Consider the following 25162-nt stretch of genomic DNA (forward strand, 5'->3'; position numbering starts at 1 on the left):
TGCACTCAGTGACTGCACTCCATGGCCCACAGTGCACGCAGCCAACCTTCAGGACAAGGGGTGGCTATACAGCTGCCAGCCTGCCCAGCCGTGGTTCTCCGAGCATGACGCCAGACTGACGGCGACAGCAGCATCCGGGAACTTGTTAGAAATGCAAGTCTCAGGGTCCGTCTCAGTCCTCCTGAGTCAGGAACTGTGGGGTGAGGCCCCCACAGTCTATGTGTGAACAAACCCCGGAGATGTCACTGCAGGTCACGCCTGAAGTCCACTGGCCAGAGAGGCATAATTCCAGTCAGGGCCAGGCCTGGAGGCAGAAGGCCCGGGTAAAGTCCCATTCCTGTGGCGTGGCCCGAGTGGGTAATGTCGCTCCCCTCCACGGGTCTCAGTGTGTCCGTCTGTACCGTGGAGGGGTCCCAGCCCCCTTTCGGGTAAGCTGCTGTAGGCCCCTGCAAGGATAGGGTTGTGCTATCTGTAGGAATCCTCAGGTTCCGCAGGCACGGCTGCCAGGAAGGCCACATACAGCCGCCGGGCCACTGCCATGCGCACTCCACGTTACCTACGTGGCCTCCTCCCAGGCACTGCCGGCCACAGGGCCAAGGGCTAGAATCATGTCCACTCCCAGCGGGGGAGGGGGGCATTTCCCTGCGTTACCCTTGGGTTTCTGCTGCTCAGCCAGCAGTGACAATCGCTGTCCCCCCATTCCCACAGCAGCACCCTGGACCCCTGGCCCTATGGGTCCAGGAGGGTTTCAGGCAATGAAAATGGAGGAGGAGTAAAGGGAGAAGCAGTTACAGAGAAGCTGTAAGAGGTTAAGGCCCAAAGTCTTCTATGGGGCACTGGGAACCACAGAAAGGGCTCTCCACCAGGGATAATTTGGCAACACCTGGAGACTTTTTTTTTAATGTTTTATTTATTTGAGAGACAGAGACTGCATGTGAGCACTCATGTGTGCGCATGAGGAGGGAGAGGCGGGGACGGGAGAGAAAGAATTCCAAACAGGCTCCGTGCTGTCAGCACAGAGCCCAATGTGGGTCTTGATCCCGCAAACCCATGACATCATGACTTGGAGCTGAAACCAAGAGTCAGACATTTAACCAACCGGGCCACTTAGGCACCCCTAGAGACATTTGATTGTCGCAACTGGGGAGTCCCACTGGCTTCTGGTGGGGAGAGGTCAGGGATGCTGCTAAATACTCTCCAGTGCACAGGACAGCCCCCATAACAAAGAATTATCTGGTTCAATATGTCGTTAGTGCAGAGGCTGAGAAACCTTGCTGCAAAACAGGGAGACCTCTGCTTCTGAAAGCTCACTCGGACCACCAGAGTGGAAGGGGACAAATGGGAGGCAGGAGTCCAGTGTTTGGGGGACTGGGAGGGAGGCAGGCATTGAGGGAAGCTGAAGTGTGATCAAGGCCAGAGGAGTGTAGGGGTCCAGGGATGGCCATAGCTGAGAGGACAGACCTGTGATTCAGAGCCTGGGCCTCTGAGCACTGCCCCAACCTGGCTTTCCCTTCCGGGTAGACTGATGCTGTGGGATGGGGGCCTTACTTACGAAGGAGACCAGGGCAGCCAACAGCAGGATGCGCACCAGCAGGTCTTCAAACTGCTCCAGCACCAGCTCCCACAGGGACTTCCCTGAGAACCGGAGCACTATGTGAAGCCTGGGTCCCTTACCCAGTGACTCGCCCCCATTCAGAGCTGAGACCGCCTCAGAAACCATCTGGCCCACTCCCTCCCTACCATTCAAAGGCTGAGAGCCTGAGGCCCTAGAGGCATAGGTGGGTGATACTGGGGTGCTCAGCACAGTATCTCTCTGTTGGGGAGAGGGAAGGACACAACCTGACAGTGAATGGCCCAAGGACATCACCTGGTGGCCTCTCAGGCCACCCTGGCCCCAGCCTTACCTTCCTCAGTTGGGAGCTCTGTAGGATCCAGGCAGTCACAGGAGCGGGGAGGAGATAAGAGACAATTCGGTTATGCAGTGCGGCTATGGAGGAGTCTCGGCAATCCCTCCCCACTCTGCCTGCCCAGACCACCATGATGGTTGAGCCATGCCCTCACAGCTCTCTGAGGTCACAGAGTGGATGATCTGAGTGCAGAGGCTTCCATTCCTCCCCTCGCTTCACCCTACTCTGGTTGAGGAAGATCTGCTATGGCATGGCCCACGCTGGGACAAGATCAGAGCCAGGAGGGCCCTTCTAGACCCTCCTCTGCTGCACAGAGAAACCAAACAAACTGTTGAAGAGAAGGGACCCCCAATGTCACCAGCTCCCCTGCACTGCTCCTTCTCAGATGGATGCCCGATCCCATTCAGTGTCCCCCTCGCCAATGGCAAGGTAGCCCCTCCCTCAAATGTAAATGAATAAAATTAAGTAAAATTTAAAATTTTACTTGATTTTAGCTCAGGCTACTTCTGACCCACCCGCTCCTCCGGGAGCACTGGCATGATATCTACAGCACAGCCAGCCTGCTTGGTCCCACTCTACAGGGGGTTCCCTTGGACACAATCTCAGCAGCCAGCACCCCAGGCAGTGCATAACCCTGAGTCGTCCCTTGTTCCCTCCCAAATCCACGACTCTGGGCAAGCTCCATGAAGAAAGGACTCGGAGGCTCCACCCTAGGCTGGCTGTCTCTTCCTCTTCCTCCTTTGTGGCCCAGGTCCTTGTCGCTGTCCACCTGTTTTGAGTGCAAACCTTTCCCCGTGGGAGCCCTCGCCTCAGCCCACCTGGTCCGAGGATCCGGGCGGGGCACCTGGACGTTGAACTATGGAGAGTATCCAGCAGCCCACTGGGCTGCAGAAATCCAGGAGGAAAACATATAACCTAAAAATATATTTTCTAGCATTTTCTCCCTAGTCCTATTTTAGGCAACGGCTGACATTTTCCGTGGAAAATGTAATCTCCAGTGTCCTGCGTCGAGATTAAAATCAAACAGACTTTTTCCTTCTGATCTATTTAGCTGAAGCGAACAGGAAAGGCAGGGGGAGGGCCAGGCCTGGTTTTTTGGGCCAATTCTCCAATCCAGCAGGGTCCTTCAGAGGTCGTCTCTGCCATGGCCCAGCCTCAGCACAGAACATTTCCAACCTCATGGCACACATCAGCCTGCTTCTGCTGTGCCCTCAGGAGACTCCCAAACCCCTCCCTCTGTCAGGCATGTAGCCCTGAGGCCACCATTGTTTCTGGGCAGGGTCAAGGCATGGGGTTGGGAGGCATGTCATGGGGCACACGTACCAGCTCGAGTTCCCCCTAAGCTGCCCTCTCCCTGCCTCAGTCGTCTGTCAAGTCCTCCTGTTCTGCTCTGTGACCCAACATCCGACTAGGGATCCACTCTTTGGTGGTCATTTGTTCCCCAAACACTTCTGATTCTCTCCCACCTAGTTAGCACATAGTATGACCGCACTTCCTGGCCCTTGTGCAACTTACAGAAAGAAGGCTGCATGTTAGTTCTGAGCAGGAGCATTAAACTGGTGGCAGGAGACTCTAGATTTAGAACGCCACTGTCTAGTGGAACTTTCTGTGATGACGGAAGTGTCCTCTAGCCGCACTGTCCCATACATTAGCCACTAACCACAGGTAGCTCTTGATCACTGGGAATGTGGCTAGTGTGACTGAGTAGCTGAATTTTAAATTTTACATAATTTTCATTCATTTAAATTTAAATAGCCAAACAAGGCGAGTGGCTATAGCAGTGGACCGTGAAGATCCAAAGCTCCTTGTCCCTCTGCTAGCAGCAACCTGTGAGATGGCGTCTGCTCTGGGAGTCAGGATCACAGAGTACAGGACACACAAAGCCCCCAGATAACCTGTCACTGACATACAGATGTACAGCGTGAGCAAGAAATGACCTGTAGTGTTTTAAGCCACTGAGATATGGGGTTTGTTACTGCAGCATAACCTAGCCCATCCCGACAAACACCCCCTTCTCCCCAGACCTGGCCTCTCCCACAAGGTTCCCCTTCTAACCTACCCACTGCCCTTGGGGGAGGCTCAGCCAGCCATGAGGTCACAGAATGCCCTGCCCATCCCCCCACATGCAATGCCCATGCTTCTAGTCTTGCCTGAGCAGCTGCCTCCCTGTGGGATCCTCAACCTCTTTGGAAGATGGGGTACCCACTCCCACCTTGAAGGGCTGCTGGGAGGATCATTGTCATTATTAACATTAATAAGAGCCACGTTTGCTGAGCACCTACTATGTACCAAGCAGTGTGCCAAGTACTTTACCTACAGTATCTCCAGAGGTGAATGGGGTGGGTACCACATGCCGAGCATACAAGAAGGTATCCACAGACTGAATAATTATAGCAGAATTGTTAGTGCTGGGTGTGCCACATGCCATGCATCCCCTTGGGCATTAACACTCTTGTGATTTTCAAACAACCCGAGAAGGAAGATACAATTATCATTCCCATTTTACAGAATAGATAACTGAAGCACAGAGGGGTTGAATGACTACTATATGGTCATAGAGCTGCGAAGTGGCAGCTTTAAACTTAGGTAGTCCAGGGGCACCTGGGTGGCTCAGTCCGGTAAACATCCATCTTCGGTTCTGGTCATGATCTCACCGTTTGTGAGTTCGATCCCCACGTCAGGCTCTGTGCTGACAGCTCAGAGCCTGGAGCCTGCTTTGGATTCTGTCTCCCTCTCTCTTTCTGCCCCTCCCCTGCTCACACACCCTCTCTCTCTCAAAAATAAAAAACCAAAAAAATTTTAACCTCAGGTAGTCTGGCTCTCGACCCCCTGCTCGGCACATCCTGCACTAACTCCTAAGTAGCTCTGCCTTCCCACCCCTGTAGCGCTGCCTTCCCTCGCCAAAGTCACCTGAGAAAACTTGGCGTCCTGTGTCCTGATTGTTAGGCTGGATACCCTCATTCCATCGACTAGCTCACCCCTCCGTTGTGAATCGTTCCCTGCCCACAAAGGCTCCGCTCACCTCACAAAGGTGGTGTTTGGTGGGTTACTAGACTCTGCCTGCTCAGGCCTGGTCTGCTTTAAACTCCTTTCCTGCCAAGACTGCAGACAAGCCTCGGGTTGTCCCTTCATATGACCAGGTCCCAGGAACATGGAGGGAACCCAGGGCTGGGAAAGCGCTGTCCCAGCCTCCCCCCAGGCATCCCTGGAAGATGCTGGTTCCCCCTTGCTATCCTCAGGCTACATGTGGAAGGGTGGTGGGCTGATTCCTCAACAGAGTCAGGTGCCGTATTTGTTAAATGGGGAGAATGCCTCAGCCCTGCCCACCTCTTGGTGCCATTCAGCCTGCTGCAGAGCCAGAGACAGTAACAGGAAGTGCTATTCCCTCCCACATTGCAGCCAGGCCAGCCCGGTGGCACGCAATCCCCCACTATTCTTCCGAAATAGTGTACCTCTGGACCTTCACATGGTGAACTCTCCCAGCAAACCCCTTCCATGGGTCTTTACTGTCAGTGAGCTGGCCCCTGCCCCTAGATGCCCAATGCAGGGCTGGCCTGAAGGGGTCTGGAAGTTAGCCTGTGGGTCCTGGGGGGCTGGGGGGGGGGTACAGAAAGGAGTATATGATCAGAGAAGCTTCATGGCTTGGAGCAAGGAGCCTGGTCCCAAGGACAAAGTTCAAGTCTTGCTCTGTCTCTTAATAGTTCTTTGGCTATGGACGAGTCAATTAACCATCTCTGTGCCTCAGTTCCCCATCTGCAAAATGGGGATAATAATACTAACTAACTACTACTTAAGTCACTGTGAAGATTAAATAAATGCACAGCACATGGTAAATGCTTGATAAATATTAGCTATAATATTAGTTATTAAAATGTAAGCTCCATGCCAGTAGCACTTTATCAAGTACATGGTCTTTTTTTTTCTTTTTAATGTTTTATTTACGAGAGAGAGAGAGAGAGAGAGAGAGAGAGACAGTGTGAGCAGGGGAGGGTCAAAGAGAGAGGGAGACACAGAATCTGAAGCAGGTTCCAGGCTCCGAGCCGGCAGTCAGCACAGAGCCCGAAGTGAGTGGGGCTCGAACCCACGAACAGGAAGATCATGACCTGAGCCGAAGTCGGACATTTAATTGACTGAGCCACCCAGGAGCCCCCAAGTACACTGTCTTTAGCACCTCATGCAGTGCCTGGCACATAGTAGGTGCTCAATAAAGATTTGGAAATGAGTGAATGACCCTGCCTCTGCCCTGTTCACAGACCAACAGTGGCTCTCCATAGCCTGTGGAATAAAGACCAACCTTAGCATGGCCTTCAGGGCCTTCCTGGATCTGCCCCAACCTGACCTGCCAGAATCCTCCTATACCCTGGACATCTGCCAGCTAAGTGAGATGCCTTAGAATTGCCAATACCTTCCCTGGTTTTGCTAAAGCTTTTCCTCTCCAAGGTTTTGCTTGGGCCATGCCTTCTGTGCAGAGTACCTTTCCTCAGCTCCTCAACTGAACCCCAGCCTTTCAGGAAGCCTTCCTGGAAAAGCCCTTCTACCCATCCCTCCGCTCTTCTCTTACCAGTCATCAGTATTGCGGCTACCCGCCCCTGACGGGAGCCCTTCCAGGGCGGGGAGGGAATGAGTCAACCCTGGGTCCATAAAGAGCCTCACAGAATTGTTTACTCAGTTGCCCCATTGTTCATGTCAAGACCCTGGGCCCACAGCCTGGAGCCCAGGAGAAGTGGGGTACAGAGCCAAGGCTACCCCAGGCTGCATGCATCACCCACTCCCCTGATCTTCCTTCTCGACTTTTTCTCATCTCAAAACTGGAAACTGGTACTTCAGCTTCTAAATGGTTCACTCCAGCCTGGAGAGGCCAGAGCTCACCAAGGTCTTCCTCAAAAGTAAGTTTACAGAGCAATTAAGCTATCACTTGCAGAATCAGGGAGAGGCCCTCACTGGGCAGACCGTACTGGCTCACCTGGCCCCGTCCGGGTCTCTAGGACCTATGTAGAAGGGGCTCTGCTCTCCAGGGGACCTTGGAAAACAGCTCCCTCAGGGCAGAGGCTTACAGACTACCTGGCTGATCTGGCAGGAGAAACCCCTGGCAAAGGGTTTGCTAACATCTGTGTGCCAGCTGTGCTGTGGACAGACTTGGTCCTGCCTCAGGGAGCTCCTGGTGTGAGGGGATGCTGTTCTGGGGGGGGGGGGGGGGGGGGGGGGGGGGGCAAGGCTGCCCAGGATGGCCATCTAGGGTGGAACCTAACAGATCTGGAACTTCCCATGCCTGAGGCAAACCACACTTTCCTCAGATCCAAGAATCANAGGGTTTGCTAACATCTGTGTGCCAGCTGTGCTGTGGACAGACTTGGTCCTGCCGGGGGGGGGGGGGGGGGGGGGGGGGGGGGGGGGGGGGGGGGGGGGGGGGGGGGGGGGGAGTGCCAAGGCTGCCCAGGATGGCCATCTAGGGTGGAACCTAACAGATCTGGAACTTCCCATGCCTGAGGCAAACCACACTTTCCTCAGATCCAAGAATCATTTCACACCCTGCAAGGCCTTCAGGGGAGCTCAGGATCTCATTTCTGTCCTGAGGAGGGCACTGAGGCCCAGGAAGGACAAGTCCTCCAGCAAGGTGGACCGCTCAGACCTCACCCCCTCCTCCTTCCCAGCCCCACTCCCCCTGGACAAGTTTCCTAGGGCTACGCATAGGGGTTTCCTGAGTTCCAGCAGCCAACCTGGACCACGACTGAAGGCAGGAGATAAGGCCACAGCCCAGACACAACTGGCAGTTATCTAAATCCAGCCACCCCTCCCACCTGCAGCTCTGGGGCTGTTGTACCCACGGCACAGATGGAAGGCTCCAGTTCCTGTCGGAGCCCTTTCCCCAGCTCCTCTGAACAGGAACCACCCCAGACTTTCTGGGATCTTGCCCGACTCCTACACCCCTGGGCTCCCCGGGGCCCTCAGGTCTTGGCCCACATGGTATGACACGCCCAACACGGTCTTGCCTCTTGTGTTGGCTCATGTCCAGCAAAGGTGACTGGCAGCCCGTTCACGGACACAAGAAAATCAAATGCCTCCCAAATACATGGAAAAATGCCCAACATGACCGGTAAACAGAGAAATGCAAACCAAAACTGTGAGAGGACACTTTTCCATCAGATTAGCACAGATCAAACTGTCTGGTAATGCACAGCAATGATGCAGGGGTGAGGAAACCGGCAGGCCAATGGGTGCAACTTTAGAGAGAACAATTTAGCAACAGCTGTCAAAATGTAAAATATACATGCCGTTTGACCCAGCCACTCCGCTTCTAGGAATTTATCTTTTAGCAATATTAAGTGCGTGAAGTGATGTCGGGACAAGAATATGCCTTGTACCGTGTGCTGGGAGAGGCTACGAGCAATCCAAGAGCCCTCCAGAAGCCTAGTGAAGAAATACCGGACCAGTCACATGAAACCCTGCATAGCTACCAGAAGCCCGAGGATGCTCCCCGAGGCACCATCTCCAAGAGTGATGATCACACAGGAAGCAGGGACACAACAGCCCTCACAATCCACTCCCTTTCATATAACAAAAGATCATAGATCACAGACCCAAATGAGTATGTACACAGCATACCTTGGGAAGGAGACACAAGACACGGAATAGTGTGCAATTGGGGACAGGTCTGGGGAAACTTTCCTGTATACCTTTTGTAACCTTAGAATGTTGTACTGAGTGCACATTTTTATTCCAAAAATAAACTGAAAGGATGCAGAAAGCCTCCCCCCCGCTCTCCACCAAGGCTAAGAAGCCCTGGGCACCTCTGGGACCTGCTGGGAAGGGCACGCTCACGAGGGGCGCTGGGCCAGGGGCCTCCTGCTCACTGCCCTGTTGGCATTTCAGATGACACATATATTCACTGGGGTTGGGAGAGGCGTGTTCTGTGTGTATGGGGCATTCTCAGCCGGCATACTCGCATACTCGCTGCCAGCACTGCCGAGGCCCAATCCCCCAGCTCTGAGGAGGGAGGAGGAAGAGAAGGGAGGAGGACAGGATCCCCAGCCTCTGCTTCCCAGCCTCCTGTCCTCCCTCCACCAGCAGAATTTGCAAACTTCAGGACGTAAGCAAATGACTTCCTTGTGGTTTCCAGCACTAACGACCTTGCAGGTGCACAGACTCCTGGGGTGGGGAGGACACTTGTCCCCAGGGTGTTTCCCTCCATCTGTAGGTGTGGCCCACCCCACCACCCAGCTGACCTGGATCCTGGCCAGACTCTTCGACTACCAGGAGGGATGGCTTGGTGGACACAAACACTTGCAAGCAACTCTATGACACGGATCCTATTGTAGCCTCACTTATGAAGAAACCAAGGCACAGAGAGGAAAAGTAGCTTATCCAGGATTACACAGCTATAAAGGGACAGGGCTAAGGTTCAAAACTCTGTCAGCCCAGCCCCAGAAACGGGTAGATACCACTCCAGGTCACCCAAGAGGGAAAGACCTCCCAGGTTCCCACAGCAACCGCAGGACACGGCTGCCTCCTCAGCTGGGGCTGCTGGAGAGAGCGATGCAGGGAGGGGCAGCCGGCTCCCCTCTCCTAACCTGAGGACTTGCAGAGCCCTGGAATGCTTCCTGAGGAGGAAGCCAATCAGTGCTCTGAGGGATCTCTAGGGCCCTGGGAGGGCTGGGGGCAGGGCTGGGATGGCTCCTGCCTAACTGACCCACCTCCTAGCACAGCCACCACCACGGGCCAAAGCCTGTAGAACCAGTGACTCCCTCATACAGACAGGAAAAGCAAGGCCAGAGAGGGACAGGTACCCAGGACCAGCTCCACTACGTATTATGTGACCTTGGGCAAGCTGTCTAACTTCGTGGTGACTCAGTTACCTCCTGTGTAAAATGGGAATGACAACAGCTCTTTTCACAGGATTGTGTTGGGGAAGATATAAGAAATGAAAAGTGCTAAAAACAGTGTCTGGCAAGTAGTAAGTGCTCAGTGAACGTTAACTTTTATTATTACTACCATCAAAGCACAACAGAACCAGGGACCCCATCAGTGCCCCCCAACTTTTCCTACTTACCACCCCCCAAATGCACATCCACCTCTTTGTGGGCCTACACACCAAACCAACATCCTTATCCATCACTTCACACAGAGGCTCAGTGGCCTAGTCACCCCAAAACCCCTCGCTAGACAAAACAATATGGGGAAGAACTAAGGCTCCCTCCTTCTCAGGCAGCCTCTCCCCTCCCGGATCAATGAACAGACAGAAGCAGAAAGATGAGGGAAGTAAGCTCGGGTCACACAGGGCTTCTGGAGGCGGCACCAGGGGCTGGGTCTCCAGTCTTCCTTGGGAATCAGGACTCCCAAGTTGGAGGCCACAGTGGCACAAAAGAGGCCGTGGAACCCCAAGCCTGCTGCCCTGACCCCCATCCCCACCCCTACCCCAGGGTCGGGGGAAAGGTCCTCCTGCCCTGTCCTCTTGCAGCAATGACACCCTCCCTGCCAAGTCACTAATGGAGGATATTAAATAATATTTATCTCCCTAGTTCCTCCCACAGCTCAACTAAATATAGCAACTAATTTTTTTGGAAAAGGATTTCTGCTCCAGAAAGATAATATTTATATAAGAGGTGGTTTTCATAAGCGAATACAAAACCCAAAGTTCCCTTTCTGACAGCTCTTTGTAATTTTCAGGCCATCTCTGAGCAGTGAGACACTCCTGCCAGAGCACCTTCCCCTCTGGCTGGCGGGGATCCCTGAAAGGGTGAGGCCCTAAGCCCCAAAACAAAGTGGGTCCAGGCTGCACTTGGGGGCTGGGGGGTACATTTCCTTCTGGATCCCTAACATTGTGCACAGTACCCTGGGGGTGAGTGAAGAGGGCGGCAAGTCCTGACTGGAAGTGACTTGGGGAGGGGACCCCTACATCTTCCACCTGTGTGCCTGGGGCCACATCTGGATAGCACCTGGTATCTGTGCCTTTTGACAGACAGAGAATCCCAATCTCCTTGAAGTTAGGAAGAAATGATACCACTTCCACCCAAACAGCAAGAGCATGAAGGCTCCCTCCCTGCCAGCGGCGGTCAGGCACCACTCCCGGTCACGGTCACGCAAGAGGGAAAGGCCCACCCTGGCAACTCCCTGAGCAGCGCCTTGAATCTGCCACCCCCAGGGAGGTGGGTCTCCCGCCTCTGCAGTTCAAAGCCCCCACCGACTCCCTCCCGCCAGCCACATCCGCCTTGGTTGCAGAAAGAGGAAGACCTGTGGGTGGGGGTGGGGGCGCCGAGGCTGCCAGCTGACAAGCTGCACCTTCTGGGTGTTTATTGAGCCCTCAGGGGAGACCCTCTGGGCCACCTGGGAGGCTGGGTCTTAGAGTCCCCGGTTGGATCCTCTGCAGCTGAGGCCGGCGAATGCATTTCCACAATGCGGGCAGGTTGCAGTGAGGGACCAGGCAGATTGCAGTGCGGCACCGGAATCCAGCACTGACCGCGGATGGGGGTGGATTAAAGCTCGCAGGAGTGGATGGGGTCGAGAGTGGATGTGGGACGCCTGTAAGGACCCGACAGATCCCTGGCACTGGAGGAAGGGGAGGCAGAGGTCAGGTCTCAAAACCCGGAACCCGCCCCCCACCCCCATGCGAAGGTGGCCGCGCAGCCCGTCCGAGTGCCCCAAGAGCATCTGCAGAAGTTTCTGGAGCCCTCGCTTCCGGCCCGCCTGCGAGGGTTGGAACCGGAGAGGACCGCTCCCCGTTGCGGCACAGGGGAGTAAACTGAGACTGGCGCGTGAAGTCCCCGCTTCCCTAGCCAGGCCGGCGCTCTCACCGTTGGGGCCGTAGCGCTCCCGCGCGCTAGTCACCTGCTCCGGCCTCAGGCCGCCCTCGACCGTCACCGAGAAGCGACGCAACACGTCGGCGGCCGAGAACAGGTGCGCCGCCTCCATGCCGCCCGCCTGGTTTTCTGCGCGGTCTGCCCCGTCGAGTCCTCCTCTCTACGGGACTACTGCGCTGTGCGCCGGGAGCTCCCGCCCAGGCGAGCGGCGCGCGAGGTCATGTCCGCGCTGGGACCTTCCCCGACGGCAGTGGCTGCGGCGGCGGCGGAGGCCAGCGCCAGGATGCAGCGCCCCGGGCTCCCTCCCCGGGGCGGGGCTGCGTGGAGCCCGCCCCCGCACTCACACCCCTTCCGGCAGCCCTAGGAGCCCTACGCCTCCCCGCCCCGCCCCCGCAGCGCCCCGGGGCGCGGAGGCTGGGCCGCCCGCCCATTCTGCGGAAGGGGGAACTGAGGCCTCCGAATGGGAGCGCGCCTAGCTTGTCCGGGAGGGGCAGCAGCCCCTGTCCTCAGGGCTCTCGGCGCCATCGAGGTTGCGGAGCACGATTCTCAGAGCTGCCCTCTTTTGAGCCTTCCTGGGCCCTGGGGGGTTGCAAAATGGAAGTGTCCATAGAATGGCTTCCTATCCCCGAACTTGAATTATGCAAAGGATGACCCTGGGTCTAGAGAGAACCCAAAAGCCTGTGAATAAGCGCAACTGCTACGGAGGAGACTACTTCTTCTTTTGATGTCTGTGCTTTCTTTTATCTCTTCCAAATGTTCAGCGATGCACGGTCATTCCTCGTACAACCGGACCTCTAACAATGAACCAGTATATGAGAAAGAAAACCAGTCTCGTTACCTTAGACTCACACCCTCACCCCAGCAGGAAATGTAACTGTCGAGGTAGGGGTGGGGCTCCCTAAAGGCCTGAGGGGCTGGGGTGGAGGCCTCTGGCCAGGGCCCCCAGAGAGAGTGACCCTGAGTCAGGGATGGGGAGGGACCTAGGAACCCCCACTCCAGCACCCCCTGAGTTCCAGCCTCTCTAGGGGTGCCAAGAGAAGGAGTTTCAGGTCAGGGAAGCGAGCTGTGGGAAGCCAGAAACCACTCACCCCACCAAGAGGAAGAGCAGAGAGCAGTCTACTCCAGGCAGCCGGTTCAGCTTAAGAGCCATACAGTCTCATCCATCTGCCATCTTACATCCCACCCCCCAACTCCCACCCAGGCTGGCCTCTGCTATCTTCAGCCCCTGGGATCCACCTTGGCTGTACAAGGTCATAGCTTCCAGCTTGAGCCCACCCAGCCAGCTGTTCAAACCCTAAACCCTATAGTGAGTGCCTGTGCAGCCAGAAAGCCTGCCCAGATACTGCAACTGCACCCACAAGGCCAAGCGTTCAGACTGGCCGTGGTTGCTGACCCCTACCCAGACCGTGTGCACCCCCTGGCTCCTGATCTCTCCCCGCCAGGATAGAACTGTGGTCCTCTGTCTGATCTTCACTATGCCTCCTTGAGCATACACACACACAGAGTGAGTGTATGCTTTATCTGCACTTGGACAAACAGCTAGTGGCCAAAGTGACGTGGTCACAGGCATGCTGTCCAAAGGGCAGGTCTGTCCTCCTCACCTCCCAGCTGCCATGTACTGAGAACTTCAGTCCTGGCATCTGGTCCCAGCTTTCTAACTCTTGCAAGATAGATGATTGGCAGAACTTACCACCTCTCTGGCAGCAGACACGCCTACCTCACTTCACCTGAGGGGACCAGGGTGCAGCATGGGAGAAAGGTAAGTCTGCCTTAGAAGGACTTAGACACATGAAGAAATGGGTGTTGCAGTCAGGGGAAGAAAAAGAACAGCCAGCATTGAAGGTGGGACACCTCAGTTCCAGGGGCAGTAATTCAATCGCTCAGGATGGCCGGATCATAAGGAGCATGAGTATCAGGATCAGGAAGGTAGGTCAGAGAGACAGAGCTATGACACTGAGAACCTTGATTGTCCATATAATGGCTTGGATTTTGTACTGAAGGCTTTTTAAGAATTAAGAGAAGGAGGGGCGCCTGGGTGGCTTAGTCGGTTAAGCGTCAGACTTTCGCTTAGGTCATGATCTCGCGGTTCATGGGTTCGAGCCCTGCGTCGGGCTCTGTGCTGACTGCCAGCTCAGAGCCTGGAGCCTATTTCAGAATCTGTGTCTCCCTCTCTCTCTGACCCTCCCCTGCTCACGCTGTCTCTCTCTCTCTCTCTCCTAGAAATAAATAAATAAATAAATAAATAAAAGACAAATGGGATTGTATCAAACTTAAAAACTTTAAAAAAAAAAAAAGAATTAAGAGAAGGAGCTTTTGAAGGGAAGAGCAGAGGCTGAAGGGATCCTGCAATCTGCCCGACAAAAAGTGAGGCAGTATAAATAAACCAAGACAGACAGGGCTGTGATGGACTGGACCTAGTAATGGATTAGATTCAGTGATGAGAGATAGTGAGGAGTCCTACCCAAGTTTCTGGCTTTAGTAGCCGGGTGGCAGAGAGGTTCAGCCTTGAGCTAAGGGAGCAGTAGATTGGTGTGGGGAGAGGAACCAAGGGGTATATTTGGCGCCAGAGGGGTCTGGGAGAGTCCAGGTGGGGGGTGTCTTAACGCAGCTGTGGTTTGGGGCTGAAGAGGGACACCTGGGAGGCAGCTTGAGCCGCTCATGTAATCCTCCTCCCCAGCACAGTGTCCAGGGGAGGGCTCTGACCCAGGAATCCCTCAGCCACAGGCAGGTGAGCTGAGCCAATCAAAGTCTTTCTTGACAGTTTAAGCGTTGAGCCAGAGGTTCTATCCAGAGAGCCGTAGGGGCTTGGACTCCAGCTAGAGGGCCAGAATTAACATCAGGTGAAGGACAGCAGTGGGAGAGCAGAGGGAAAACCAAATTTACACAAAGCAAGATACTGAGACAAGATACCATGTGGTGTCAGAGGGAGAGAGAGGCAGAGATGGAGACTGCCTAATGGCATCCAAGTTCCTCAGAGCCTCTATTGTACTTCTGCCCTTGGCTTCCCGAGATCCCACAGGCACAATTCCGTGCACTTTTCACAGACCTGCCTGTATTTGTCACAGTTTGAGCAGGTTTTTGTCCTTTGCAGCCAAAGGACTATGGCTATGTGACTAGAGTCAGATATGTAACTAGAGTCAGATAGACCCAGCTTTGAATCTGGGCTCTGCTTCTTGAAGGCTGTGTGACCTAGCGCAAGGCACTTCACCCCCCTTGAATCTCACCTTGTTCATCTGTAATTATTAGGATAAGCTAACTACTGTAACAAGGTCACTCCAAAATGTGTAGACTTAAGCATCAATGAAGTGTGTTTCTTGGTCATGTTAAGTCTGAAGCAGGTGTTCTGCATGGTGGGGTGGTGCTCCTAAGGCCCAGGCTCTTGCTGCTCGGTGGTTCTGCCATCTCCAATGTGGTTCCAAAGTTACCACACCCATGTGCATCCAGCCAGCAAAAGGAGAAAGAGCAAGGGGAGTGGTGATCAGTGTATGGGACAGCCCAAGATGTGAGGACATCATTTTCTCTCAAGTTCCAATGATCAGAATTCAGTCACATGGCCACATCTAACTACAGGCGGAGCTGGGAAATGTAGTCTAGCTGTGCTTAGAAAGAAGGGGGGGTGGGCTGGGTGGCTCAGTTGATTAAGTGTCTGCTCTTGATTTCCTCTCAGGTCATGATCCCAGGGTCGTAGGATGGAGCCCCGCATCGGGCGTGCGCTGGGCATAGAGGCTGCTATGATTCTCTCTTCCTCTGCTCCTCTCCCCAACTCGCGTGTGCTCTGTGTCTCAAAAATAAATATATACATTTAAGAAAGAAGAGGAAATTAGACTGGTGAATAGGTAGTCTTAGCCATATAAGGAGATAATAATGACCCACCTCCAGGATTGACAAAACCCAGCATCCATCCTCCTTGCTTGGTTTTCTTTATGAGAATCTTCCCTGCTCCTCCCTCATTCCTTGTGGTCCCCTTAGAACTGATCCATTGCCTAGATCTAGGGGTGGCCTTTGAGTCTGTTCTAACCAAGGAGGGACCTAAAACTTCCTGGCCATAGAGACTGATTGGTTCAGGACAAGCATGTGACCAGAAGTCAACAAACCAGAGCCATTGACTTGGATTTTTATTAGAAAATTAGGGAAAATATTGTTATTCTGTCCCTAAAGTGGTGGTGAACCTGGTGCAGTGTCAGTTTGGTGCTGCTGAAAGCCATATTGCCACCATGAGAGTAAAATTTTCCTGCCAATGAAGTTACCACAAAGAGAAGTAGAGAGATGGAGAAAGGCAAATTTCTGATGACATCTACCAGCAATCAGTCCACCCCTAGCTTTTTTTCAGTTGTGTGGGTCAGTAAATTCCTTTCTTAGTAAGGGTTTCTGCCATTTGGAAATGGCCTTAAAGAGCTGCTGTGGGAAGTAACTGATGGATGTTGGTAGAGTGTGGTGTCCAGAAGTAGTATATGTTCAACAAATGGTCCCTAGCATTACTCTTAACATTATAGGAGTGAGATAGGGACTTGCAGGGGAGATTGAGAAGGAGCAGCCAGAAAGGAGGGTGAAAACCATGGGACAACAGAGGAAGGCTTCCCAGATGCCCCTCCTCTGGGCCTTGTCCTCGAGCCTCATTGGCTGGCATGAGGGCCATGCCCCAGCACTCTGCTTTGCCTCTTGCCTGTCACCTGAGGTGAGGGATCACCATGTGCCAGGCCCTGTACTAAGTTCTTTTCCCATATTATCTCATTTAATCCTCACAACAATACTGGGATAAATACTACACAAGCATTCCCAGCTACATGGGCATATAAACTGTGTGATCAAATAGGGTCTGGTGCTTGGTTAATGCTCTGCTATCATTGTCTTGAAATTCTTCATAATTTTATCTCTGGGGCGCCTGGATGGCTTAGTCGGTTAAGCGTCCGACTTTTGCTTGGGTCATGATCTCGTGGTTCGTGAGTTCGAGCCCCGCATCGGGCTCTGTGCTGACTGACAGCTCAAAGCCTGGAGCCTGTTTCAGAGTCTGTGTCTCCCTCTCTCTCTGACCCTCCCCTGCTCATGCTGTCTCTCTCTCTCCTAGAAATAAATAAAAATATTAAAAAAAAAATTATCTCTGAACTTACGGTTTGTAAATGAAGTCAGCAGAGCATGTATGTGAACCCAATATTCTGTCCCCTTCAAATGTAGTTAGTGACACTCTATGAGATCAGAATTCTGGTGGACTCATGATGCATGGAAGTGCAGTGAGACTCAAACTGGTATAAAGTAAGCATGTTATGTGTACAACTGAGTAAGTGGAAGTGTGACCACCCTGAAAGACCATGCTTTCCCTTTGAACCAGAAGTTGCTTCAAATACAAAAAGAAGGCAATAGTATTCTAAGAAACACTTCCTCATTAATGCTACTTCCGAGCATTTGCCAATGACTTACATTAGAAAGGATGCCCTACTCCATGCTGATGGTGCAAAAGCCTGCATGGGATTCTCTCTCTGCTCCTCCCTTGCTTGTTAGTTCTCTCAAAATAAATAAATAGACTTTAAACAAGAAAAAAAAAAAAGGATGCCATAGAAGAAAAGGGAAAGAAAGGGCAACCCAAAGTTCCCTTTTTTTTTTAAGTACATCCTTACTAGTCAGTAAGCCCAAGGGCTAGGACGTACTCATATCAAGAAGTGAAATGAAAGCAATAAGTATTGTGCAGTATTCCCGCTGTTCTGACCCAAACTAAATATATATGCATGCACAGCAGAGTTGCACAGTGGAAATGTGCTGGGCCCACATATGCACACACAAGCTATGAAATACAATCGGTGTCATTGTAGTAATTGAAGAGTGAAATGCTCTTAACTTTGCATTTAAAACTGGCATTGTATGGGCACCTGGGTGGCTTAGTCGGTTAAGCGTCCGACTTTCCGACTTTCGCTTAGGTCATGATCTCGCGGTTCGTGAGTTCGAGCCCCGCGTCGGGCTCTGTGCTGACTGCCAGCTCAGAGCCTGGAGCCTGTTTCAGTCTGTGACTCCCTCTCTCTCTGACCCTCCCCTGCTCACGCTGTTTCTCTCTCCTAGAAATAAAAAAATAATAAAAAAAAAACTGGCATTGCACAAAATAAAGAAGAATGGTACGATTTTGGCTAATAATTTAAATTTAGCATTTTTCTTTACTTAGAAGAGTAAACAGCAAATTTAAAAACCCATCATTGACCAGTAAAGCAGAGATTGCAGAAGGAAAAAGCTTTGTATTTTAGTACAATGGCACATTTCCCCCCTCTTTTTTTTTTTTTATAAAAAACATTTTTAATGTTTATTTACTTCTGAGAGAGAGACAGACAGACAGAGTGTGAGTGAGCGAAGGAGAGAGAGAAAGGGAGACACAGAATCCAAAGCAGACTCCAGGCTCTGAGCTGTCAGCACACGGCCTGACCTGGGGCTGGAACTCAAAAACCACAAAATCATGACCTGAGCAGGAGTTGGACACTTAACTAACGGAGCCACCCAGGCGCTCTTTCCACCCTCTTTTTAAAAGAGGGGCTCCACATTTCATTTTGTGGGGCGCCTGGGTGGCTTAGTCGGTTAAGCATCCGACTTTCGCTTAGGTCATGATCTCAAGGTTCGTGGGTTCGAGCCCCGCGTCGGGCTCTGTGCTGACTGCCAGCTCAGAGCCTGGAGCCTGTTTCAGAGTCTGTGACACCCTCTCTCTCTGACCCTCCCCTGCTCACGCTGTCTCTCTCTCTCTCCTAGAAATTAAAAAAAAAAAAGTAAAAGAGGGGCTCCACATTTCATTTTGTACTGGCCCTACAAATGATGTTGCCAGCCCTATTCTTATTTCCCAGACAAAGAGAGGCTCTGAGAGGCTCTGAGAGGCTAGGGAAACTGCCCAAGAGCATGCAGCTGGGGTTCAAACCTGGGCTACTCTAACTCCAGAGCCCAGGCTCCTAAACACCCCACCCATCTACCTATCCGGAAACCCTTCCCAAAGCACAAGGTGAATGAGGCTTGGACCAGTGGAGAAGGGTGGCCTCCTGCCTGGTCTATTCCTCCTGCCTCTTACTTCATGATCACCTCCTGTTTAAGCCCCACCTTCTCTCTCAAGCCTCTTTCTGGTCTCCTCGCCTCCAGACTTACCTCTGCATATAAAGATTGCCAGGGCCCCTGGGGGGCTCGGTTGGTTAAGCGTCAGACTTCTGCCCAGCTCACGATCTCACAGTTCCCGAGTTCAAGCCCCGCATCAGGCTCTATGCTGACAGTTTGGAGCCTGGAGCCTGGAGCCTGCTTTGGATTCTGTGTCTCCCTCTCTCTGCCCCTCCCCCCCCAAAAAAAAATAAACATGAAAAAATATTTAAAAAAGAAAAAGATTGCCTGACTGAGCTGGTGGCTTCATGAGTTCATCCCTCTGCTCGTGAACCTTTCTTGGCTCCCTGTTACTTCAGGGTGAAGTCCAAAGTCTTCAACCCAGAAATCACAGCCCTTTACCAGTTGGCATCTTCAGGTAAACTGATTTTCTCAAAATTCCTCAAAGTGGCCTTGCGCATTCCAGCTCCATCTCTTCAGTCACGCTGTTCCCCTGGCCTGGACTGCTCCCCTAAAATCTCTCTCCACTTCGGAAACTCATTTCCCTTGGCTACCTCAGTCCTGCGTATTTACTTTCCTCCCTGAACACTTTTGATGGGCTCTGAGTGAGGCCAGAGAAAGACCTCCCTTTGTCCCTCCCTCCCTCTTTCTAAGATATTTATTGAGGACCCAGCATGCACTGGAGAGTGTGAGGCCCTGGAGGGATGGCCCTTGCTCTCCCTGAGCTCACTCCCTCAGCCATTATTCCCAAATAACCACACCTAGAAACACCTTGTAGGGTAGCCATTGGAGTCGTGACACATGGCAGGGAAGGGGTTTTCCCAGTCAGGGAGCTCAGGGAAAATCTCCCAGAGAAAGTGACACCTCTGCTGAAATCTGAAGGAACAGGAGGGGGAAAAACGATCTGCACTGAGGGACGGCCCATGTCAAGTAGGCTTCGCGTGAGGCCTTGGAGGTGCCTGCTGTCTCTGGGCTCCAGGCTCCCTGTCTGTGACATCAGTGCTGGCTGTGGGAGGGACTGAGGACAAGACGGAGAGGCTGGGGTTGCCCTGCTCCCTACTTTGGTTTGTAAATGGATTTGACTGAAAACGCAAACAGCCCTAGAGACCTGGGAACCTCGTTTCCTCTTCACCAGGGTCACTCAGGCCCAGCCGGCTGGTGTCCCAGGCTCTCTAAGCCCCTGCTGCTGAGCACCGACTTTAAGTGCACTGTCTTCTCCTCCTACCTCCACTACTAGAACAGCCCCCTTCTGGAGGGGCAGGAAAGACTGGCTCCCAACTGTTCAGACCGGGAGATGCTCCTGTCTGTTACCTTCTCTCTGATGCCAGGTTCCTTTATTTTGATCTTTTGGGCTTTGGAGCCCCGTGTAAGGGTTCCCACCAATCCTCCTGGGCCTGGAGCCCCAACTGTCCTGGAGCCACTTCTCTCACCTGTCCCTTCAGCTTCTCTCTATGCTCTGAGATGGAGACCTTCATGCTCTCATCTCCCCTCAACCTTGCCTCTAAGAGAGTATCCGGATTTCCCAGCCCACCATTCATCCTCACTATGTTCCGCCCCCCATGGTTGCCATATGGGGGCCACACCTAGGGCATTGCACACAATAGGAAGTTTCTTGCCTCTGAGTCTTTACTTATTCCATTGCTCCCTCTGATGGAACACCCCATCTTTTAGTGCTCAGCCCTACTAGTCTTTAAGGCCTGGAAGCCACTTCTCATCCATGAGGCCAACAGGGCTCTGGTAGCCCACGTGACCCCACAGGCTCACAGCACCCTGGTGTCCATTGTCTGCTCCGCTCCCCTATCTGCTGATATACTTGAGGGCAGACATCTGTTCCGACTCACCTTTGCTCCCAGGAGGTGTCAGAGAGGGTGTTTGCATGACAGAGTTGAGGTAGGGAAACTCCAGAATCTCCTCCTGGGACAGGAGCATGCCTGGTCTTCAAGGGAGTGGAGAAGCATAGACCTGTCTGCAGCAGAACAGAGCAGGCACCCAGGGCCCCTCAGCCATCCCAGGACACCTGGATCATTGCATTTTGGCCTGAGGGGCCCGGTCTCCTTCCCCTGCATTTACCTCTGCAAGAACACCATGCACAGGGTGGGGGTGCGGACTTTGGGCCAGGCTGCCTACTCCTCAGCTCCTTAAGGCAACTTCCTGCCCGTAACACCTTATCTCCCTGGCCAGGCTGAGGAGAGGAAGTTGTCCACTGTCTCCCAATGGTGGGCAGAGACACCCCAGACCTCAGGAAGTGGGGAGCGTATCATGTGAGGGTGTCTGCTCCTTCCAGGCCTGCCTCCTTTTGCTGCTGCTACCAGATTTCTCTTCCTAAAGAAGCCATGCTAACTCTCGTCTTCAAGTGCCTTCCATGGCTTCCTATGGTCTTCCTCCAATAAGATCAACTCCTCAGTGGCGCCTGGGTGGCTCATTCAGTGGAGCATCTGACTTTGGCTCAGGTCGTGATCTTGCGCCTCATGAGTTCAAGCCCCACATTGGGCTTGCTACTGTGAGCCCAGAACCCACTTGGGATGCTCTATCTGCCCCTCTTCTGCTCACACTTTCTCTCTCTCAAAATAAAAAAAAAAAAAAAATCAACTTCTCAGCTTGCCAACCTTATTCATTTTTCTGCCCCCTCAACACTTCAAACTTAATCACATTGACTTATTTTCTCCTTCCTTGCTGCAAGAATTCATTCATCCTTACCTATCTAAACCCTCCTCATTCTTCAAATGCCTTCTCCAAGAACTCCTTCTTGACCCCTTGGGAGTCAGTGACCTTGTACCCGCTGAGTGACCTGTTCGTGTGCTCCTCCATATTTGCCTGAATTCTCATCTGCAGCTTCCAGCTGTATCTCTCCAGAACAGGAGCCGCACCAGAATCATCTCTATAGGGTAGCTCAGTCCATGAGGGTCATTATAAAGTTGCCCTTTAGGGACGCCTGGGTGGCTCAGTGGATTGAATGACCAGCTCAGGTCATAATCTCACAGTTTGTGAGTTAGAGCCCCACTTTGGGCTCTGTGCTGACAGCTCAGAGCCTGGAGCCTCCTTCAAATTCTGTGTCTCCCCCTCTCTCTCCCCCTCTCATGCTCATGCTCTGTCTCTCTCTGTCTGTCGATAATAAAAACGGTAAAAAAAAATTTTTTTAAGTTTAAAAATAAAGTTGGCCTGTACATTGGGAATCCCCTGAGGCCCAAGCTGAGTCTGTAGCATCTCAGTGCCTCGTACTTGGTCTAGTACCTACTAGACTTACAAGGATATAGCAGTTAAATGAACAAGGTTCTAGCCAATGCAATAAGAGGTAAAAGTAATGAGGTACAAATACTGGAAAGTAAAAGAATGAATGCATGTAAAACGAAAAATGCTGAAAGTAAAAGGAAACATCCATGAGCTGTGATAGTCTCGCCATGGGACGTATGAGAGTTGGCACTCCCCTTGTATGGACAGGGGCTTAAGGCCCATCAGGGTCCCACAGGGGCTTGGGCTCCCTGCTAGCTCCCTTCCTTGCTCCAGAGTCTGGCACAAATGCAGAGTCTCTCAGCTAGTCTTCGGCTTTGCCTATCAGTACCTTGGCCAATGAGACAAGAGGACCTGCCTGGCAAGGAGGGGGTTGTCTGACCAGTCTGCCTGCAGGCACACATCGGGAAGGGGGTTGTAAGAAGATAAAACACAGGGGCGCCTGGATGGCTCAGTTGGTTGAGCGTCCGACTTCGGCTCAGGTCATGATCTCACGGTTGGTGGGTTCGAGCCCCGCGTCGGGCTCTGTGCTGACAGCTCAGAGCCTGGAGCCTGTTTAGGATTCTGTGTCCCTCTCTCGCTCTGTTCCTTCCCTGCTCATTCTCTGTCTCTCTCACTCTCTCAAGGATAAACATTTAAAAAAATAAAAAAAAAAAAAAAGAAGATAAAACACAAAACCCTTATTTGCCTTGTAAATTGTTATACTCAACCAGGCTTGTCAGCCTGAGGCCCCACTTGAAAAAGAATTGGGGGGGAGGGGCGCCTGGGTGGCTCAGTCAGTTAAGCATCCAACTTTGGCTCAGGTCATGATCTCCCGGTTCATGAGTTCCAGCGTCGTGTAGGCTCTGTGTTGACAGCTCAGAGCCTGGAGCCTGCTTCAGATTCTGTGTCTCCCTCTCTCTCTCGGTCCCTTTCCAATTGGCACTCTGTCTGTCTGTCTCTCTCTCTCCCTCAAAAATAAATAATTTTTAAAAATTTCCTAAAAAGGGTATTTGGGACCTGGGACTTGCTTCCTGGTATGGGGAATGGGCTTTGGCCCTGGAGCATCTGGGTGCAAGGCTTGTCTTAGTCCCTCAATCTGGAAGGCCATCCTTGTGACCTGTGTGCAGAGAGCAGGGGTTGCTGGTTTAGCCTCTCCCAGAGGCTGTCCCCATGCCTAGGGCTGAGCTGCAGGGCTGGTCAAGTCCTCAAGCAAGGCTGGGCCCTCCTGGATATCACCCTCGCCATAGGAGTCTGAAAAGGCCTCTCTCCCTCAGGCCCTTAGGTCTTTGTCCAATGGGGGTGGACAGATGATGTCTGGAAGTCACAGGAACCCTGGCGGTTCCTTGCTCACACTGCCTACGCAGGACCAAAATCAGCACACGTGGCAGGAGACTGGGTCCTGCCCTTGGTTCCCAGACTGGGGCTGAAGGAGAAACTCGGGGCTCTATCTGTGGGCCCCTCACCGCCTGTCGCTATGGTTTCCATTGCACTCCAAGCCTGTCCTTTACCCTCTCAGGGCCCAGCTGTCCCGACTTTGTCTCCTCGGTGTGCCTTTTGGGCCTCTCGTCAGGTCTCCGCCCCAGTGTTCCCTGTGTGGCAACCAGCCCAGCTCCTTGGGGATATCCTGTCATTGTGGCCCAAAGCCTAGGCATTGAATCTTGCCAAGTCAGCCCCAGTACCCTGGGTCCCTTCCAGGTCCCCAGGTGGGGCTCATAAACCCAGAGAGGTTGGGGAAGTTGGCAAAGGCACCCAGATCCGCAGTGTGGCAGAGCCGGGCACTGTGCCCAAGACACCTGACGCCTGGGCTGTGGCCAGCCTCCGGGCAGACACATGAGCAAGACCGGCTGCCCTGTTGCCAGCCCTACAGGTGACCTTGGCGTGTCCTCCCTCCACTCCTCTGGGCTCCCTCCCAGACCCAGCCCAGGCCCTGCAGACCAAGGCAATCTGTGTGAGTGGTGAGTGGGGTTACTCCCAGGGGGGCTGGGTATGCTGGGCATACTCACTGGATCTCGGGCTGGCTCTCTGTACGATGGAAGTGGGAGCAAGGGAGGGGACCTTCAGCTGGCCTCCATCCCTTGGTCTCTAACAACCATACTCCATGAAAATAACCAAATTTGCAAGTGGATTTCCATTTGCATTTAATTCCCTGTAGTCACACCCCGTCATTTGTACACCGAAATCAGCCCAGGCCTTCCTGGGTGTTTCTTTCACAAAGCCAGCTGCTGGGGCAGAGGGAAGGATGGGATTAGGGATTAGGTAGGGACCTTTGCCTGGGGCACCTCACAGCAATGGGGGGGGGGGCGGGGAGATAAAAGAACTACCTAACAAGAACTGGCTCAGTGGCAGGCACTGGGCTGAGGACACTATTTAACCTTTAGAACAGGCTCTTTATGCTTCTCTTTATAGAATGGCACAGACGGGTAATGGCCACAAAATTGGTACCTGAGACAGCAGGAAAGTGAACCCAGGCTGTCTGGCCCCAGAGCCCAGGCTTTTAACCACTGTCCTATGGAAAGAAAGAAAAAGGTAGTGTATAGCTTGCCTAAAGTCTCTAGGCAGTGTAAGCCTGGGGTCCTAACCTGGCTCTTATTCAAAGCCCCTGCTGGTGACTCCTGAGATATATGGCCTGGTGAAAACTCCAAGGATGGGCCAGGGACCTCTTTGGCCTCCAATAGCACTCTCTTCAGGGTACCTGAGACAGTAGTCACTCTTGGCTGCGGAAAGAGCCCCACCTGAGAAGTTCATGGGCTTTAGTTTGTAATCTGAGCTCCACTGTGTGACCTCGGACAAGTGACTTCACCTCTCTGAGCTTTCTAAGCTGTAAAATGGGAAAGGTAGTAGTCCTAAGCCCCCAAGTGGCGGGGAGTGCTAAGTGAGCCAGTGTATGTGGAGTGGCCAGCCTAGTCCTGCTGGACTGCAGAAGCTCAGGGCCCATCTTTTTCTTGCATTCACTCCCAAGGACCCAGAGTCAGCCTGGTTCTGCCCTGTTCCCCAAGACACACCCTTGCGATCCAATTGTCTGTGACCTGACCAGGAAGCTGGCCAAGGGCAATACCCACCCAGATCCTGGAGGCAAGAAGCCAACAGGCGGGAACAAAGAATTTTCCATAGCTTCATAGTTAATGAGGAACTGCCTCTCTTTAGGGCCTCAATTAGTCTTTCACCCTCCTCTCCTTCCCATAAATTTCCATCATTGGTAAT

General features: G+C 52.9%; 1 protein-coding gene and 1 long non-coding RNA gene across 5 annotated transcripts in view; one reads left to right on the top strand and one right to left on the bottom strand.

The window, feature by feature from the left end:
- The window catches only part of ATP2A3 (ATPase sarcoplasmic/endoplasmic reticulum Ca2+ transporting 3), a 34254-nt gene extending 22259 nt beyond the window's left edge, over positions 1-11995 (bottom strand). For 2 of the 4 annotated variants that reach the window (XM_039223015.1, XM_039223014.1), the window contains exons 1-3: positions 11696-11994; positions 1905-1922; positions 1553-1635 (exon numbers count right to left, since the gene is read on the bottom strand). In XM_039223015.1, coding sequence (XP_039078946.1) covers positions 1553-1635; positions 1905-1922; positions 11696-11813 — 219 coding nt within the window. In that variant the 5' untranslated portion in view covers positions 11814-11994. Of the gene's footprint in view, positions 1-1552; positions 1636-1904; positions 1923-11695 lie in introns of all 4 variants that reach the window. The other 2 variants (XM_039223017.1, XM_039223016.1) reach the window with 2 other exon arrangements.
- On the top strand, positions 11738-15431 carry LOC120224759. The gene is made up of 4 exons (XR_005526656.1): positions 11738-11798; positions 12463-12583; positions 12727-13460; positions 15369-15431. It is a non-coding gene; the product is annotated as an uncharacterized LOC120224759 (long non-coding RNA).
- Positions 15432-25162: the final 9731 nt, after the last annotated feature.

The sequence above is a fragment of the Hyaena hyaena genome, unplaced genomic scaffold (genome assembly GCF_003009895.1).
Source record: "Hyaena hyaena isolate Hyena2069 unplaced genomic scaffold, ASM300989v1 scaffold_1241, whole genome shotgun sequence".
NCBI lineage: Eukaryota > Metazoa > Chordata > Mammalia > Carnivora > Hyaenidae > Hyaena > Hyaena hyaena.